Source organism: Nesoenas mayeri, assembly GCF_963082525.1.
Source record: "Nesoenas mayeri genome assembly, chromosome: 6".
Lineage (NCBI taxonomy): Eukaryota > Metazoa > Chordata > Aves > Columbiformes > Columbidae > Nesoenas > Nesoenas mayeri.
Window position 1 is genome coordinate 22,339,736 of NC_137545.1, and position 19,723 is coordinate 22,359,458.

General features: G+C 36.1%; 1 protein-coding gene across 2 annotated transcripts in view; it reads right to left on the minus strand.

Moving 5' to 3' along the window:
* RAPGEF4 (Rap guanine nucleotide exchange factor 4) overlaps positions 1-19,723 on the minus strand; it is a gene marked incomplete at both ends in the record, with an annotated part of 145,115 nt that overhangs the window by 112,231 nt on the left and 13,161 nt on the right. For both annotated transcript variants that reach the window (XM_080346775.1, XM_080346774.1), the window contains one exon: positions 13,623-13,769. In XM_080346775.1, the coding sequence (XP_080202901.1) occupies positions 13,623-13,769 (147 nt within the window). The remainder of the gene's footprint in view (positions 1-13,622; positions 13,770-19,723) is intronic.

Here is a 19,723-nt window from a genome sequence, read left to right on the forward strand (position 1 = left end):
ATTTCAGGAGAATTAAGAACAGTTATGTGATTCATTTATTTTAGGTTATGATACAACATAGACATGACTACAGTGTGCAAACAGTGAAGGATATAAATAGTGGAGACAGAGAAAAATCATCCAAGGGGCATTAAAACAGTACAGGTAAGAACCAAAGAATTAACTCTGTAAACAATTTTGGAGGAAGAATTGGAATAACTTTGTTAGTAGCCTGTGATACATTTGGCTGTGGAATGTTTCTCCAAAAGCAGCACCCATTCATAAGTCATTTGGTGTGAATCCTTAAAATGTGCAGAGACAAAACTTCAGAGAGCCTACAATAGAGACTGCTCTCTGGAGAGGAGATGGACTGAATGGAATGAGAGAAATTGAAATAAAGATCTCATTAAATAAAGGCATCATTTTAGTTCCAAAACAAGGGACAGAACCAGACTTACTCTTGAAGACGGATGAGGAGAAAGCGTGACAGACTTTATTTATGCAGTACACTGCTGGACTCCATTTTTACAATACATAAACAATTCATAGAGGGCTCTTCTACACGATTCTACAAAATAGCAGGTATTGGTCACAGCAAGAGACAGAAGACATAATATATGGAGCTTTTTGCCACAGGCACAGCAAATTCTACTGTCCATTATTGCAATGAAGTGAGTGTACTTGGACAGGTTTGGCTTAAGAATATTGTGCCTTTCTACATACTGTTAACAAGAGTAAACACAACTTAATGGAACTCCATAATCTTGTTTTAAGATTCCCAATCCTTAAGCCATGCTGCTGCTCTCTCACTGTGCAGAGTATCTAACAACACAAGAATATCTTCCCCCTGCCTCTCTCGTGCAGTAGTTTGCAATGAATAACTAGTGGAAACAGATGAGCAGCAAAAATGCCAAGATAAAGGTCTCACTGCAGAAGGCAGCACATTAATGACCTTAATGTTTTGGGTTTAATTTGCAAACTGTAAGAGATTTTCTTTTCCATAGTATCAAAAGATACTATTCCATAGTATCATAGTATCAAAGTATCTATGCTTCTGTTTATTTTCATCATGCTGAGCAATCTTATGTTGAGGACAGTCACATGGGGATCTCTTATAGCAAATTCTGCTCACACAAAGCAAGCTATTCAAAAATGTTCATTTAAAAAGAACACATCTAATATAAAGATAGCATTCATTATTACTTTAACAGCTTTCAAAGCAAGACGTGCATTTTCCTTCTTTATAAAGCTTTTTAGCACATTAAATTAATAGTTTTCATTTGAACATGTGGCAACAGCATTATCAGATAAAGAAGATATGCACATGTAGAGTGATATAAAGAAAGTTTTAGCAGTAAAGCTATACTTTAAAAAAAAAAAAAAAATCAACTGCAATGTTAATTTGCAAGGATACAAAGAAACTTGCTAAAGCTTTGCACTACCTGAGCACAAGGAAGAATAGTCAATCACAGTCAAGAAACTATTACTTTCTAAACATTTGATATTATTTTTATATACACATACTATCCTAAAGGGTAAGCTTTGCCATTGTTCTCCCCTAGGGGAGCAGGCAGATATAAAGTACTTCTCTGTCTCCCTGCAAAAGTTACTTGCAACAGAACAGCATCACAAGGGTTGTTTTTTGTGGGTCTACTGTTTTCTCCTAGATTAAAACACATAAAATTGCTACTAATAGTATGAATTATTTTGTTAAATAAGGGAAAATATAACTCACAGTCTTCTTCTGGATATCATGACCATTCATTACTTTTTATTCAATACATATTAAATCAACTCTTATCCAAAGACATTGACCAGTTAATGGATACCAGGAAAGTGAATTCACCTACTATTCTGTAAATGATACTTGGATTAACAGTACGGATGCCCATGTAAAAATCAATCCCTTAGAGAATTCTTATAGTAGCAAAATCTGTATACCTACTATTGCTAGGGATAAAGAATTTCCAGGATTTCCTATGCCTCACACCTTTACATAATTTTAGAGCACAAAGCTTACAACAATCTATTGAAATATCAATACCTGTGGGCCAACTGGTAGCACACATCATTTTCTGAAGTCATATTAAGTAATCGTTCAGAAAAGTTAAAAGGCAGAAAAATCCACATTTGGTTGTTAAAACGGGAAAAGTCTGTCTCTTAGAATAAAAGGACACAAAGTACATTTTGTATATGAGATCAGATGGAAGTAACACCCTCTATAAGGCAACTCCATATGGCAGATGTAAATACATCAGGCAGAAACCACCTGCAAATATGAGAGTTTTGATGTGAATTTCTGTTGTAAGCTCAAAGCATATAATCTTTCAACCATACCACAGCAACAGTATAGGGAAATGCCCCAGCTATTACATGCCCAGATTGAAGTGTAGCTCTTCTTTGATAAAGCATTATATAAAATGGGTAACTTCTCAGTAATTAAATCTGCTATTCCATCAGTGTATTCAGACATATCTGCTTAATTGTCTACACTTTCACCACATTTCATTCCTTTAGCTCTGCAGAGCAAATGTACTAAGAAATATTAAGTAATGGGATAATTCTCACCAACCTCAACAGCCAAGAATCATTTTCGCACTGCTTGGTGATCCCCAGTTATCTAACAGGATCTAAATGTCACAGATAAACCTAGGGAGAAATAGTCAATGAACTCATAACCAGAGATCAACAAATCTGGCATTAAATGCTCACTGGAACAAAACTAACATGCAGAAAGAGACACCATATTCATAAAACTGTGAAAGAGATGCATACCAGAAAACTGCCTGAGAAATTATGGCAGAAAGAAAAACATCTTTGAAAAATGTTTCATACTTCTAGAGAGGATACAGGCTTGAAGGTTATTGGGAGGGGGGGGAAAAAAAAAAAAAAAAAAAAAAAAAGAGAAAATAAGCCTGTACTGAGCTTTTAATCTTTCCTTAATTGTACTGAGAGTCTCCAGCATTATCCCCAGAGAGAATGAAGCATGAAAGCCTAAGTAACTCAAACAAGTTTCCTTAGAACTCAGTCCTTTCAGAACAGCATGATTTCTTTGAAAGGCTCAGTTTCTCAAAGACCGGGTCATAAAAAAATGGTATTGTAATGCAAATATTTATTATGCTAAAGCAAAACAATGATATTGTACCTTTTTCCACTAACCTGTACTCAGGAATGCACAGATAGGGTTTTGTGGAAATCAACAGAATAAATTTTGTTTGTCTATTTTGGAAAACAAAGTGCTTAATACCCCAATAAAATGGTTTGCATTGATAGTCAGAATTGATATTTTTCAAATGTCAAGAGATAGGTGGAATGCAAAATTAAATAGAAATTACTCAGGAAACAGAGGTTAAAATGTAAGCAAGCTGAATTATATTGAAGAGTACTAAATGCAGGATGGCAAGGTTTAATTTTAAATGCTGATTATTTATGACCCTCAAAATAGTGGTATAGAAACCTGGCTAAGTACGACATCCAAAAGGACACTAGTATTTTGTCAATGTCTTTTAAAAGTAACATAAGTTCAATCAGAAGATATTTAGTATGTAAACTTTTATTTGTCAGTTTCAGTTTTCTTTAACTTCTTCATTTGAGATTTATTATAACTGAAAAACTATTCAAGTAGAGTTCAGAAGAAATACACGCTAATGGTCTTATCTAATCAGGCATGAGATGAAGGATAAAGAAATTGAGCCTTAAGCATCACATCAGACTGATGGCATGAACCCTCAAATTCTGATAAACCACCAATTCAACAGCAACCTGTAACAGAAATATTAGACAAAAACACAAATTCTGTGAACATCCACTTTATTACAGAGTGTAAAAATACAGGGAGCCTTAGAAGGCCACCATGTCTAATTATGTACTGGTTTTAAATATTTATGGCACAAAGAACCATTTACCAACAGAAAAAAGTTATCTATGAACACGTTGTTCCATAAATCCCCTTGAGAGGTAAACATTTTAGAGGGACTGCAGGCCCCTCGGGGCACGTTTCAGGCCTGTTATCTTCACATTGCTGGTGAACAGCTTTCTGGGAATTTTGTAGCTCACTGAACTAATGGAATTAGAGCAACATCCACTAACCCTGAGAACTAAGTGTTGGAGTTCCACTGCTGAGGCAGAAACAAGGACAGATCCAAGAGCAAGCACATGGATTATTTGGTTGGTTTTTTGGTTTTGGGTTTTTTTTTTAAATCTTTCTTGATATCTGGGACTTTCCCTAATCAGCACAGATGTCAGTGAATAGAAACTGTTACAGAAGGGAAGAGGGTAAAGAGGATTTAAACCTACTGCCAGCAGCCTGTGCTGCGTGTTACACAAGGAGAAGGAAGCAATTAGTAATTACCTCGGTTGAAATCCCACAATGCTCGTTGACTTCAACATAGAAGGGTTTTACCATGGCTGAAAAGAGGGGAGGAACCAGTCCAAGGGAAAGGGCAAACATTGAACCTTATAGCTCCGATTATGACCAGGAAAAGACATCCATCAGAGCTGTACTATCTAAGGCAAGGAAAGGGCACTCTCTTTTTGAGCCCATTTATTCATCCATTTACCTAATAAATTGATAATGTCCGGGTTTTAGCTTGTATTAAGTTTTAAAGCGTTGAATGCTCATTCTAGGGAGTGTTTCTTTAAGGAAGGATTCACATTGTGCAATATACAACTTGTAGGTTTCTTTTTTCTTGCTACATGAAGGTGAACACTTATGATATTTTTACAAAATATTTTATAAACTGAACAAGACTGTCAGAATTAAAAATATTATACAATAGCCTTCCTTTTGGTTTGTGTTAATCTGCATAAGATCTTCCACTGACACAGATCTTATTGTCAATGATCTCTATTTTTTCTAATGCCAGCAGGTTTAAGCTAATGGATTTTTAAAATGTCAATATTAAAACATATCCATTGATCTGATAAATGGTATCACATTTGCTCGACCCATTATACAGTACAAGCAGAAAGCACCCATTCAAATGCAGCACGCAACCACGCATTCTATAGGAATGCCTTGGAGGAACACACAACCACATCCACTGCTGTAAAGCAACAAAAACTCAGTGCTAAAAGGAAGCTTTACTATTTTTCTCAAGAACCTGAAGGAACCAGTAATAACAGATTAATCTTTTGTGTAAGGAAGAAAAAGCATGACTCATATGAAAAGAAACCAATGATTCAGATGATAACACTGACCAGAAGATCAGAAAGGCTCTATCTCCAAAATAACCTCATCCACATATGACCCCGTGGTTGAGTTACGGAACAGAGAGTGTCAAATCCAAAAGTTTAGACGTGTCAGCAAAGCCTTATGCAGTTGATCCCTTTGGTATCCATTCCAAGGTGGGAAGGGACACGGCCAACCAGAAATGCAGTTAGAACCAAAGCTCCAGGCAATCTGACACAGCAGTTTGACAAGGCAAATATGAATTTAATGTTGTAATATATACACACAATACATATTAATAGACAGCAGATTATATACACAAAGATATCTATGAAGACATAATTTTGTTACGCATTTTTTCTCTCTGTGACAGATGAGAATGAGACACTTATTTGATAGTTAAAATGTATGTTTGGGAAAAAAGCTTCAAATCTTACAATTCTTCTGAAGGACATTTTTACCTAGTAAAAATGAACTAATGAAAGACGAGAAGTTTGCTGCCTGAAATAAGACTCGTAGGCTCCCAGTTGTGTGTTGCAATATATGTTTTTGCCATTTAGCACATCATGCTTAGAGAGACCACATTTAATAATACAATCTGCTGAGGATGAAAAGGACTTTCTTTGCTAATAAAAAAAGCTGGTTATAGAAAGTGCGTTTGGCAGTAAAGCTTCAAAGAAAAATAGCAGCCCCCAAAACATCTGCAGACTAAGTGTATACATTTCAGTTTGTCAGATGTTCTTCTGTAATTTAAATATTTTAGGAATTAAAATAATTTCTTTTCTTGAAAATCGGATGAATTCATATTTTTCAACTTTAGCCCTAACCATGATAAAATATGAGAAAACCAATAAAGGGATTACTTAACAGGGAGACTGACACACTTACTGGATGTTTCTATTTCTTTTTATCCAAGAGGGAACCTCAAATAAGTCAAGCTTTCTACAATATAATTTAAGACTCTTTGAAGTGCTAATAAACATATAAACATGTACAAGGGCTGTAAATAGATACGACAATATATTTTTGCACAGTGTCTGGTATAACAGGATTCAACAGGAGCTTCAAGCTGATGGGCACTATTACAGTGATACAGAATTGCACATAAGAAAAATAACATGCTAGCATGGTTTAAGAGAAATCAGGTCTACAAAGACTTATTCCACTTCTGCATGGTGATCAGTGAAACAGTCACAAAAAGTTGTTATTGACATAAATTCAAAATAAACTGGGAGACTGAGATGCAAATTAATTGTAAGGATGACATACAAGAACAAGTGCCAGGAAAGTTTGTTGCAGAAAGACATGAAGAGGGATCAGGCCCTTCCAATTGGCTTGTTATTTTTCAACCTTTCCAGTTGCTTAAGAAGCATCTGAAGTGCCTGTCTCTGTCACCTTCAACCAAGGATAACAACAAAGGGAAACTCAGTTTAAAGTAACTGGATCCCTTGATCTTTTGCAGAAATTGTGCCCTCATTGACAATATCAAACATCATACATAATGGCACAGCATATTATTTGAAACAGAGTGGACAATTACTGATTATTAACTTTTCAGTCATAATGCCATTGCTTAGAAAAGAACATATTGTATCAAGACTATCAAAAGATTTGTACACTTCCATCAGCACATGTCACACCAAGAGAAAAGCTATGTTACCGTAGTGAAAAAATCTAGTTTCTAGATATGTTTCTCCACTGCCAATGGCCAGGAAGGTTACCTTAACAGATACACCGTCATAATCAGTGTTCACAAAATCTACACCCATTTTTTAAAACACGAAGTAATGAACACACGCAAATGAAAGCAGCAGCCACCGTGTTGCTATGCTGACAAACACAGCTTCTTCAGATCTAAGTCTGGTTACTGAGGACAGAATGCCATTCCATATGGGTTTAAATCTGCTCTACCAGACAGAGCATCACTCATTAAAATTAGAAATGTTTGAGAAAGCAAAACAAGAGAAAAACCCCTGAAAGCATATTACAAGGATGGTCAAAACCAATATAACAGCAGCACTAAAGGACAGATTCTGCTCCCACTTAGCTCCACGTGTTGCAGCAATTGTACTGTATTCACTTGAAATAGGCTCAATTCACACCACAAAAACTGGGAGTGCAATCTGGTACTTCTTCTTGGTATAACAGTAAGTTTGGAATCCTTCCCTGTTACTCACTTGCATGCTTTATCAGTATTAACAAATAAGGTATGAAGGTGGGATGTTACTTTCAAAGCTTTGCTCACATCTTGCCAATTCTGTGTTCACTGTCATATTGTAAAGCTAGGGAGAGGAGAAGGACTTTTTATATTCCTCCTCCTTCCATGTGTTTGTTATTCTAAGAATAAAATCCCCTGTTTGCCTGCTTCATTTTGCAATGTTGCTCACACTAGCTCCCTTTCTTTGCATACAAATTTGAATTGGTCATTAGTTGAAGATTTACAGAGAGCAGAAAACAACAGATCCCATACACTTGGATCCTTCACATCTTCCTTCTGTGTTGCACTCTGTATTTGATGACATGGAGTAATTCATGGAGTAATTCTTCCTTATTCTGACAAGATGGCTATTTGAGAGGTTGGTGAACGCAGTATTCCAGCTACATTGCAAATGCACGCCACTACAACTTGATCACTTCTACGGTTCTCAGATAAAACCCCATTATATAGACAAATCATCAAGGTAGAGTTTGAGCAGTCAATGCAAAGTGTGACATGAAGCAATTAAAGACAGTTGCATGTTCCATGACCACCTTTGTATACTTTCGTGGGTCTCCAAGTGCTCCACTATTTTAAATCACATGACCCATCCTGCCAAGCTAAATACTCTATATTTTATTAATTATCATTTTATACTTCTACTACGTTCGCCTATGGGAGATCAGTAAATCAGAGCAAAGATTTCTACAATTGATTACCGGGCAATAAACTGGCAGAGTAGTATACCATAAAAGCAGTCGATAGCTTAGGGGCTGAACATGGATTTTTTTGTTGATGGTGGTTTGATTCCCCCCTCACAATATTTCATTTCTCAGATCAAATTTAATCTCTCACTTAAATGAACCAGAAAGAATTTCTGGTACGGAATACAAATTGGTGAAAAGGTGCATTAGAAAGTACTGACATTTACATGAGATTCCCAACACTCCTTACACATGTCAAAGTATTCAGGAACCTGCTAGCAAAAGTAGTAAGAACAGTCTCAGATAACAATGTAACATATATTTTTCAGCAGCCTAAGGCAAGGAAAAGGCTGCCTCTCTGAAATGTTGTCTACCGCATTACACTGCAAAACACCTGAGATTCTGTAACATACTTTGATAAATAATGTACTTGCAGCATGGCCAAATGGGTGAAACAAATGAAAATTATTACAACGTTCATTTTAATTAAAGTATTTTTACAGTGCCTTTGTAATTCCTACTGCCATAATCCTGACACATAAAACAAGGCATAAGTTTATATTATATCATACCCTAATATAAGGGATATGATTATATATACCTTAAAAAGACAAACTGATATTCAATGCAAATACACTGAGAGCTTTGGTCTCATTCTAATGAACTTAAGCTTTATTCAGAAATCTCACTGAACAGTGCTAAGTTTAAATTACCATGCCATTTCATATATGTATTTCCTACATAGCATTCTATTGAAACTGTATGCAGAATTTCTTCTGTTCTGACAGAGAACATTTTAAAATTAGTTCACTAAAAAGTAACACTCACAGTGTTCAGAAAACAAAGACAGCAAGAAAGCCGCTTCTCCCAAGGCTATCATTTCAGAGCAAATCAGCCTGCCAAGGACTACTGAATTATCATCAGATGGGTAAAGGGAGGAAGCAAGTTATGCCACTGTTTATCAGACTGAGATGTGTAAGCACTCTTGAATATGAATAAGAAATAATTAAAATATTCATTCTGACCTTATAGGGGCCCAGACTCCCTCTCTCCAAAGTTACTGCATACCGAAGTAAGAGGAGTTCTTCATTTATTCAAGATCAAATGTTTCTCAAGGCATTTTCAGTAACTTCTAACAACCTTATTCCACACAAAAGGAAATGGGTTATTTGTATGTTATCCAAGGAAGGCTGAGTAATTCACTGTGGTAGGAAAGACCTCTAAAAATAAGTCACCTCTTTGCAGATTCAATCCCTTCCTGTCTGGGTTTGAATCAGTTTGCAACTGCATGAAAGGACAAAGCATAAGGATGAACTACGGAGAACGTCTATAATGATAACACTGCTCAAATACATGCATTTCACTGCTCCTCTGTTTAAAAGAATCCAACTATTAGGGGTGGAGCAAGCCAGTGACCCAACAGGATGTGCATGACCAGAACTCCTCGTGCGTAGCCTTCTGCTTTCATGTTTATTTTTGGATGTATTTTCCTTTGTGCTTCGAAACAGCTTTGGGGCAAGGTAGCTAGCATCACACTAACTCAGTGATGCTGAGAGGGAAAGTAAGTTCTTGCCCACACAAAGAGTACCTCTTCCTACAGATTCATAGAGCACCTTGGAACTCTACAGTGTTATAACAGGGATAAATAACTTCTTTTCATGTTTGTTAGTGCTCCTCAGAGCTGAATGCCAGGGACAATCGGTGCACAAAGGCACATCACCAGAGATTCCTATAAGCTCTTCTTCATCAGGGAGCTGTGTTCAGCTGTGGGGGAACTAACCAGAGATTTCATCATCTCCAATCTGCTATAGCAGCCATTAATAGAAAATAAGTCTCCCAGGATAAATAAGCTTAGAAGTTCAACAGATGTTCCCAAACAGGATGCTACTTCAAGAGTTATAGTCTTTAGAGAAAAGACTAGGCCATTCTAACTGGTAATTGTTATCAGGACAACATCATTTGTTTTGACCAGCATTCCCTGACTGTTCAAAATGGTCATAGAAAAATCTTTCTGTATCTAAAGGCTTGAATGAATATGTGGTTCTGTATATTACAGAAGGCATCTTATTATATTTTTGATAAAGAATATCCTATCTTTTCTGCAGAGTATTTAATGGTTTAGTGGGACTTGGCAGTGTTAAGTTTATGGTTGGACTTGATCTTGAAGATCTTTTCCAATCTAGATGATTTTATGATTCTAAACTTATAAAACTGTCAGAAGAATAGTGATAAATGAGAAAGAAGTATGTTTAAAATTAATCTCTTTCTTTCAGGTACTGAGCCAATTGTAATTGTACTCAAAGAAATGAATACACTTTGCTGTATATTGTGCATTAAATATGTTAAAAAGCTATATCTGGTCTGCAAAACATTCTATCAATACAATTGTTTCTTAGAGCAATACAGCTAATACAGGAAAAGTTACTTTTCAATTTAAACAAAACTCAGAAAAATCTGTACATTCCTAATATGAAGTTATAGAGATTTTGAAAATTCTAAACTTAGAAATAAATAAAACACACAGGTTTATCTTTCTCTCTCTTCAAATCTCATTTCAGGATTTCTACTGAAAGTTTCATAAGCAGTATAAACAGATATTTGTCTTTCAAAGAACTGCATACATTTGTGGTAGAAAAACACGTCCAGCAAACATGAACATCATCAGTAGGTTTCAGTGTTAACGGATTTTTACCATAAAGTAAAATAGTTCCTAGTTCTTAGTCTTATCATTTCAGACTAGTTGCACAATAGATTAAAGTCAACACTGAATCATTTTATACTGATTCACTTTCCAATATTATATTTGCAACTTAAAAGAATATTAAAAATTGCAGTCTTGGAATTTTCTTGCTCTGTATGCCCAAGATGTTTAATCAGCTAACAGGTAGTTTTCATGTCTTCTTTCCCTCAAGAGAAAAAAAGCCCACAAACAAAAAAATTATTCATATATAAAATGGGGTTTTTTGCACTTCTATAATTAATCATAAAAATCCAACATTCATAAAAGCAGTAACCACTTTAAGAATGCCATTCCTACAGTTTATTTACGTTGTTCTTCAACAGCATTATTTTGGAATTAGTCAACTTTTTTTAAATTAAATTCTGGAATTAAATTATCATCATTGGGAGAGTTAAAATTTGTATGCACTAGAATTTTTTTTACCATATCTGGATTATGACGCAGACATTGTTGTCTTTTCCTACTTTCCCCATGTTACCACAAATAATAAGTATCTGTGATCCATTCTTGACTTTGTGTGGGTTTTCATTCAAAACAAATTAAATAATTATCTGAATGGCAAGTCACTGTATCAATAACCATTTTCCAACATGGGCTTTGTCACAGCAAAGAAATATGAATCTTAGGATAATGTAGACAGAATAACACAGCATCCACAAAAAAAAGTTTCCCTGAAGAAACATATTTACTTTTTTCAGATAACATTAATAATACACTACTGCTGTTATTGCTAGCATATTTTAGGGGAATTTTCTTAAACAATTTTCTGTCCATTTTCAACATTCCCTGTTTATCACACCCTAGCTGCAGTTTATGTAGGCTTTGGGATTAGTAAATTGCAAGGAGATGAATATTGCCTTGAGGGGAAAAAAAAAACAACAACAACCAAACACAACAACAACAACCTACAATTTAATTCTAGCCCAGACTAACCAGCAAAGCTATATTTCATGGCAAAATTTTCCACTTACTAAGAGCCCCAGGATAGCCTCCTTGAAAGAAAGCACTTCAAAATACCTGAAAAGTTCAGTGTAAAACTGCACAAAAGGCAGATGCAGCACAAAGCTGAACTGTGGTCTGTGACTGACACCTGCAGCATCAGTGACAGGCTCTGCTGCACAATTCCATCAAAACGGCATCACACAAGATGCATGCGAAGACTCCCTATGATAGCACCCAACACTTTCAACAAGTATCTATCATCAAAAAACTCAAAAATAATGAAAATTGTTGGAAATTACATTGTATTAGTGATTAAAGAGCAAATGATGTTGGCATTTTTGTTTTAAAACCGCTTTACGTTTTAAGGTTCAAAATTTTTAAGAATGGAACTTAATCTCCACTCCCCCCATATTTCAGAAAGGAAACCAATGACCTCTGAATGCTTAACAGGAAGATCATATATACAGCAGATATGACTCTGCTTATTCCAATTAGAAGTTAATTGTTAAAAAAAAAAAAGTTATTTAAGAAGCCTATTGTATTTATTCTCCTCCATCATGAGCTTGTAAAGCAACACCTACATCATTAACAATTTCTGACCACTGGCAAGTGTAGCACATGTTAAAACAGATGAGGCCACTGGTGTATTTAATCTTTTAATGCCAGAGTCTAAAATCATAATGCAGCCCCTGTAGAGAAAAAAATGCATGAACTGCAGAAAAATATTGCATTGTGAATTTCTTCAGATTTGCTATGAAACTTTACTAACATGATATGACAACGAAAGCTGATATTGCCAGAGCAGTCAATGGCAAGCATGTTTCAATCACACATTGGTCTTTGATCTCTTGGTCATGAGGCACCATTAACTACACTCAAGGCCACATCCCTGTAGAAAGATGATGTTAGTGCTGTTTCCTCGGTCTGTGTACCTAATTGTGGATTTCATGTTCTTTCTGACAGCCTTACTCCAATAGTGCTTCAAGAAAATTAACTGGAGTATAATATTGCTCTTTCTCAAGAAAAGAGAAAGCCAAAAAAAAAAAAAAAAAAAATCCATTTATCTGCAATTAGGAGAGAAGCTGAAATAAAATGCCATAACCAACATCTATTACTTAAATATAGTTACTGTCCCTAGATCTGCAACTTTAGGACACTGTCATACCACCTGACAATTCTGCATAACACTTCAATTTGTACAGTTACCAACTAAAAAAGGCTGGCAGTACAAACTGGCAGTAGTGGAGGCCAGGCCCTTTCAATTTCCAGAACACTTTGCAAATCAAGCGTAAAACTCATCATAATGCAAACTGATTGAAGTTCAGTAACTTAGAACAGTAACATGTTAACGAAGTCTCCTCTGTATGGATACAGAGTACACACAGATTATCAAATGAAGACCCTCAGCAGTACATTCTCCACAAGGGTAAGTTTTAAGGGAACCCACATGTAATCAGTAGCTTAATTTTTAATGTATCTTAATCCATCTGGAAATTCTAAACCCCCTATAGCTAGTGATGAGACAGTAGTAAAGGAGAATAATTTAAAATATCAGAGTATATTAAGGATAGACTCTCCTCTTAAATGCTGGCAATAAAAGCAAATTTAAGACTAAAAAAGCAACACCTCCAGTACACAAACAAATTTCACCAGAAATTTCACGTAAGTTGTTTCATTAGAAGAAAGCCCGCAAGAAAGAAATACAGGAGTACGTAACCATGCAGAATATGAAGCACTAAAAAGAAGCAAAAAGACTTTCCTATTTGTCCAAACTATTTTTAAAGAATTATTACTTTACTTATGGCATAAGCATGCACATATTTCATTACAAACACTCAAAAGGTTGAATCACCTTATTTCTGTGTAAACTGCAAATAAATCTGAATTTACCTCCCAAAGTGCCTTAAAGTCCTTCTGCTCAATTCGAAGGAGCTCGCTATATTCTCTGGTAACGATCGTAGCATGGCGAGGAGTGTTATCCAGAATGGACTCTCCAAAAGCCGTTCCTACTCCCAGAGTGCATATTGTCACAGCATCCTTTGAATTAAAAATAAAAGGACACATATTAAATATTCCAGGATATTGTAAGAGTTTTTATGTCACATTTGCTAATAGCACTGTCTTAAGATTCTTCAGCATTTTGCTTTAAAAGAAAATTAATTAAAAGTGCCAAAAAAAAAAAAATCAATATGCTGATTAACAACATGGGAAGTCTAAATGCAGATGCAAGTAGAACTTCTGTTTTCTATGACCATCAGTTGAATTTCTGTCTGCAAAGCAGAGAACACAAGAGTCACCTTCAGCTTTAGTGTTCATCTGCCTCTAAAGACTGCTGTGATGATGAGATCCTTTAGAGATGTCAGAGGTGATCAGAAGATAACTAGCATCAGAAATGCAATCTTAGAATATAAATTTCTGCCCTACATAGGCTACCCCTGTCAGAAAGAAAATTTGACTGTTATGTTTTCTCAGTAAACATAACTTTCAATTATAGTATCTTCTTGTATTTATAATGCAAGGTCTGGGCACAATGCAGTTGTACAGCTTAATCAACTATTGCCCTTTCCGTTGAAAATGCCAGTAAACTCCCAATTGTTAATTGTTGCCTGCTGATTAAGTACTAGATTTTTTTTTTCACATAAGTCAAGAAACTTCAAGAAAACTATTAAAGTCCGAAACAACAGTGAACAGAGTATCCAGGAGGGTCCCAAACATGCAGTAAATCCACTTCAAAAGAGGCTGTATGAGCACATGTCATTCATGTGATAGAAAGATGTCTAAATCAATTACCCTTGGCCAGGAACTCCTCTGTAATTCCAACATCAAATTGTGAGCTACTGCAGACAAAAAATTAGACTACTAGAAATTAAATAACTTCATGAATCAGGATTCATTAGATACATGTTATATTTTAGCCTTACAAGTTGCTACGTTCCTAAGCACAGGCTTGAAGCTGAACACATGTATGTCTCTAAGTTGGGCCTTAACTGTCTGTCTTTCGAGTAATAAAGAAAAAAGGGTAGCAAAAACATTAAAAATTTAAACTGATACAAACTGCACTTTACTAAGGAAATAATACATGCAACCAGACAAACACACATAAACACAGATGCTAATTTTACCTAGTACAACACTAGAAATATAGTTTAATCCTAAAACATAGGATTCATGAAACATCCACAAAAATTAAAGCAGAAAATTTTGTTATCCCATCCACTACATCCTCGTGGTTGATAATCCAGAAAAGATACATGAGCATATTTCAGCATCATTTTCTGTCTTTAAAATTGCATTGTTTTCCTTTCATGCACCTAATAAGTGGCAATAGGAAAACGTTATTAAGATCAAGTTAGTAGCTTTATAATTGCATTACAAAGACAAATGCCCATAATAGTCCAGTTCCCTGAACCATAGCAAATTGCTTTTGCACAGATATTACCATATAGAATCACATGTTCAGGAAAACAAAATCAATTATGTCTTGAAAAGATCTATGAAGAATTTACTAACTGCCAGAAATTTTCAAGGAAGGCAAATATAGACAGGCACTGTTTAAAACAAAGAATATCTGGGAATGAGCACCTAGGCATCTAAATAGAAGTCTCTACAAACAGCCTACAATATATGCTATATATATATGCCTTAACAAGCTTACCTTTCAGAGCTGAAACACTATCTGCATGCTACCCTACAACTGCACTCAAAGAGCTACAAAGAAAATGTGCCCACCGCTCACACAAAACTCCATCTTGGGTCTCCAATACATTATTCTCACCTTTATTTAGAAAGTTCAGATAAAAGATCTGTTTAGGCCAGAATAACCAAACAGCCTGGCAGACAAAGAAAGTTTTCCATTAGGTGGATCATAAGTGATATTTACATCTTCCAACTTCTTTTTCACACCCCTCTCTACAGAAAAATAAACTCCTTTGAAATGTTTCACCTTTTTTGATTCTTTACAACCCTAAAGAATAGATCTTTAAAGACAGAACAGAGAAGAAGAAAAAAAGGAAAAATTAAAAAGAAAGGTGTTGGTTAAGGAATCACTTTCTAAGACAACTTCTGATGAGGCAGCTGTTCAGCCTGGGAAATAAATAAACATTGTGAGGTGTTAAGTCAATGAGCTGCAATGGCCCTACCCATGTTCATTTAAGACAAGGCTCCCATCAAGTGAAGGTTCTTCCAGGATTTTTCCCTGGCTGTCATTGCTCTCCACAGAGATGCAGTTTCACAGCCAGCTAAGGAACAAGCCCATCTGTCTTCTTCAAGACTTCAGAGCCCCATTTTGTCTCTGCCCCTTGTTTATGTATCTCCAGCCTCCTGGGGAATCAGGTGTGTTTCCTATTACACCTGTTAACCTTACACTCCAGAATCTCCTGCTGTTCAGTGCAGCCTTCAGGAGGATTGCTGGCAGCTGAAAACTGTTTGCTGCTCCCCTCTGCCATGCCAGAAGCAGCAGGGGGTTCTAGCCACTGGTAACCAGCTAAATTCACACTGCTATTTGAAAGGCAGTATTAGAGACTTAAAAAGATGAGATTGTTTGCGTTGCTATCTGTGCTTTGAATGCACTAACAAAATGGTAGTGTTCTAATCAGAGGCTGTTTGTGTATTCAGTTGTACTGACTCTCACTGCCAGGTGAGACACATGTAGTAGAAGAGTTATTAAACCTCCCACCCTGACCCTGCCCCGCCATCAGTCTAAAACATTATTGAATTTGTAGGACCATCCTATGGAATGGATGAGAATCAGAAACAACGCTCTGCCCTATTTCCTCCCCTGCTATCACAAGTCACATCCCTGCACACTTCTCCCTGACTTGTGACACTTTCTATTTTCCAGCCTGGCAATCAGAATTTTTGTACTGTGCGTAAACAAAACAATGGTGTCTGAAAGAGAAATTCAGAAAATAGGGAAAAAAAAATTGCAAGTGCCACATTGAAAGGGATTGGGCACTCTTATTTGAAATTTTAGTTTATTCAGTATTTTGACTTACTAAGGGAGTTGATGTAGCTAGTTTGTTTTTAATTTCATCATCTTCCCAGAGCTTGTACCATTATTTCACCTCTGCACCTGTGTCCCTCCAGGACCCCATACCACCTCCATGTTTAACTGGAAACCAGAAAAAGCTGGCATTTTGAAAAGTCTGCTTATTATTACTTTGAAACAGTTCAGTTTGTCTCAGCAAAAAATTCCTTTTGTAACAGAGAAACCAAAGGATACACATGAAAGTAAACTATCTACGAAGTGATTTTCCTGTTCCACTACCTCCACCAAGAGTATGTTTCAGCCATTCAGATAGGAAATCTTTATCAAATTGCTTTTAAAGATAACATAAAAATATCTTCCCACACTAGAAATGCAGTTTTCCAACATATGCTAGGCCATCCTCCTCACACAACACAAGGTCATTTGCTTAAAGGAGGCATTATGCTTCTAGAAAGACTGTAACCAGCTTTTCTTCTAGTTCCTAATTAAAATAGTTGCAGATCAGACTAACTGTACTGTAATAACATATTCATTATTTCCATACCTTTCTATCTGATCCTTCAAAAGCTGCCTGCGATGTCTTGGACTGTTTGCTAGGTTACCTGGCAGACAGAAGTGAAATTATATGTCTATATTCTCTTCAAATATCCTAAGTTCAAAACCAAAATTAGTACAACCACGACACTGTGGAGCTCAGCATGGGCCAACACACCCTGCTTTTCAGCTGGGTACATTAGTTCAGGCAATCTCTGTGTTAGGATGGGTAAAGCACTTCCCATGTTTAAACTAAACAATTTAAAGCTATCTTGGGCATATTTACACTACACTACACACTACAGCACAAACCTATGTTGCAACTTCACATTGGTTATCTCCAAAATCTAAAACGGCTATTTACAAGCACGTGTAATGGCATTTACGTGCAGGAAGCAGTATTGCAAGGACTGTCCTGTTTAAATCCCTTTCCTTGTTTTCACTTCATCTTATCATATGCCTCCTTTGTCCTCAGTTTCAAACAGCCAGGAGATTCTTCCCTTTCTGACAAGGACATCTGAACCTCTTTCTTCACAGTCATTCTTCTCAGCAACCCCACTAACTTATTTTGCTTTTGATCCCCAGCTCTCTGCATCTTCCTACAAACAACACCGCTCTACCACCCAAGCACCCACAGCTCCTCCTTTAAAGCTTTCATTAGAAAGGCTAATTGTTTGTAAAGTCAATGCCCTGTGTTCAGTTTGGTCTGTTTTAAAAATCTGATCTGCTTAAAAAAACTCCACCCAAACACAAGTAAGATAAACTAGCAATGGCCCCCACTGCACACTATGATTCAGCTGGCAGACTACAGCAAAACTGCAGATCAAATTGTTATTTGGTCTTTGTCTTTCTTCTCTTTATTCCTTCTTATTTTATCAGATAGGAATATAAATCTCGATGATTTGGAGTAAAAGGCTCTGAATCTAATTCAGTAAAACACAATGCTGCAGAATCTGGCAAAGATGTCACACTGATGCTTTTGTCATAATGCACTTATTCCCAGCTTTATTCTGAGATATCACTAACAGACATTCTTCAGAACCTGCTCATTTTCAAAACAGAGTTAAAAAATTAAACATACATAAGGCAGTCGGCAGTACTTTTAAGACAACACCAAACAAGGAATACCTCTAAGAGGAACTTCTATAGCTATACATCTTGGTTGTAACATTGGGAAGCTAGTAGTGCCAAATAAAAACTAAATTCCGAATCTGTTAAAAACTGAGGGTAAAGACCTCTTCCTGATACATTCTAAACAGGCTGCATTTTCTGTTTATTTTGAAGGGGAATTACCAAGTCTTTTTGTGACTTTTAAGTACAATATATATCAAGGTATTTGTTACAAACAAGTTCAGGCAAGACCAAATCAGTTCATTACACTTACCTCTGCAATTCATAGTGTGACATTTTTACCCTAAAAAAAATCCTCTTCAGTCTCTTCTTGAATGTTGGACAGCCAGAAAATTCATAAATAACTTGTACAGAAAGGACACCACCCACCACGCAGGATGTACTGGATGGGTAATACTGTCAGATCCTTGTATTTTAAATTGTATTCCCTTATTTCAATGGCAAATGAAATTACCATCATGATCAGCAGCACCTAGCATATTTTACCACCTCAGTGGAACAGAACTGACAGTAACAGAGAAATCTGCTCTGATCAAACTCTTTAAGACAGGTATATTGCAAATAGCTGAATATGATTTTCAAACTAGACATTTAAGTATTGAACGTTGCCTGTACTCAGTTTGTTACGTATTCTGACACTGCCCTCTTGTGACAGAACACAGTTTTGCAAGCACCCAGAAAGGATTTTTCCAAACCAATATGAAAGCAAGGCTTTATTTATGAGATCCCAAATGTGTGTGTTTGTCTTTATTAAAACATTTAAATCAGTACATGGAATGCTTACTCTTATCATAATAGCAAATATAGGTAATGTTAATATTTCTGTTTATATGAATTCTCAACTTGGTCTTAATCAGTATTGCTATCATTTTCTGTGAGAAATCACAGGTGTCTGCATGAGTAAGCTAATGTGCAGCAAGAATGGGCATGAATTAATACTTCACTAGCTGCACTGAAGTCTCGATCCATTAGTGCATTTAGATATAATTTCTAGTGCAAGATATAACTACATGCCTCTGCAGAAGCAAAGGCCATTAAGACATTCTTAGTAAGCACCAAGGGCACAATAACTTACTGCATGTTTAATGGGAACAAGCTACCAACCACCAAAGGTGAATGCATGAAGAGTTAGCACATCGTAGCTGCTACGCAAAGCATTTGTTTCCAGGCTTGCTGAAATTTATGTTCCCCAGGCAGACAGCTAAACACCTAGTAAAAGTGGGCATAATATATTTTAATCAAATTAATTATTTTCCATATTTAAATTAACATTGTAGGCATCATCATCTTATAATCATAGGATAATTCAAGCTGCAAGAAAACTCAGGAGGTCATCTAG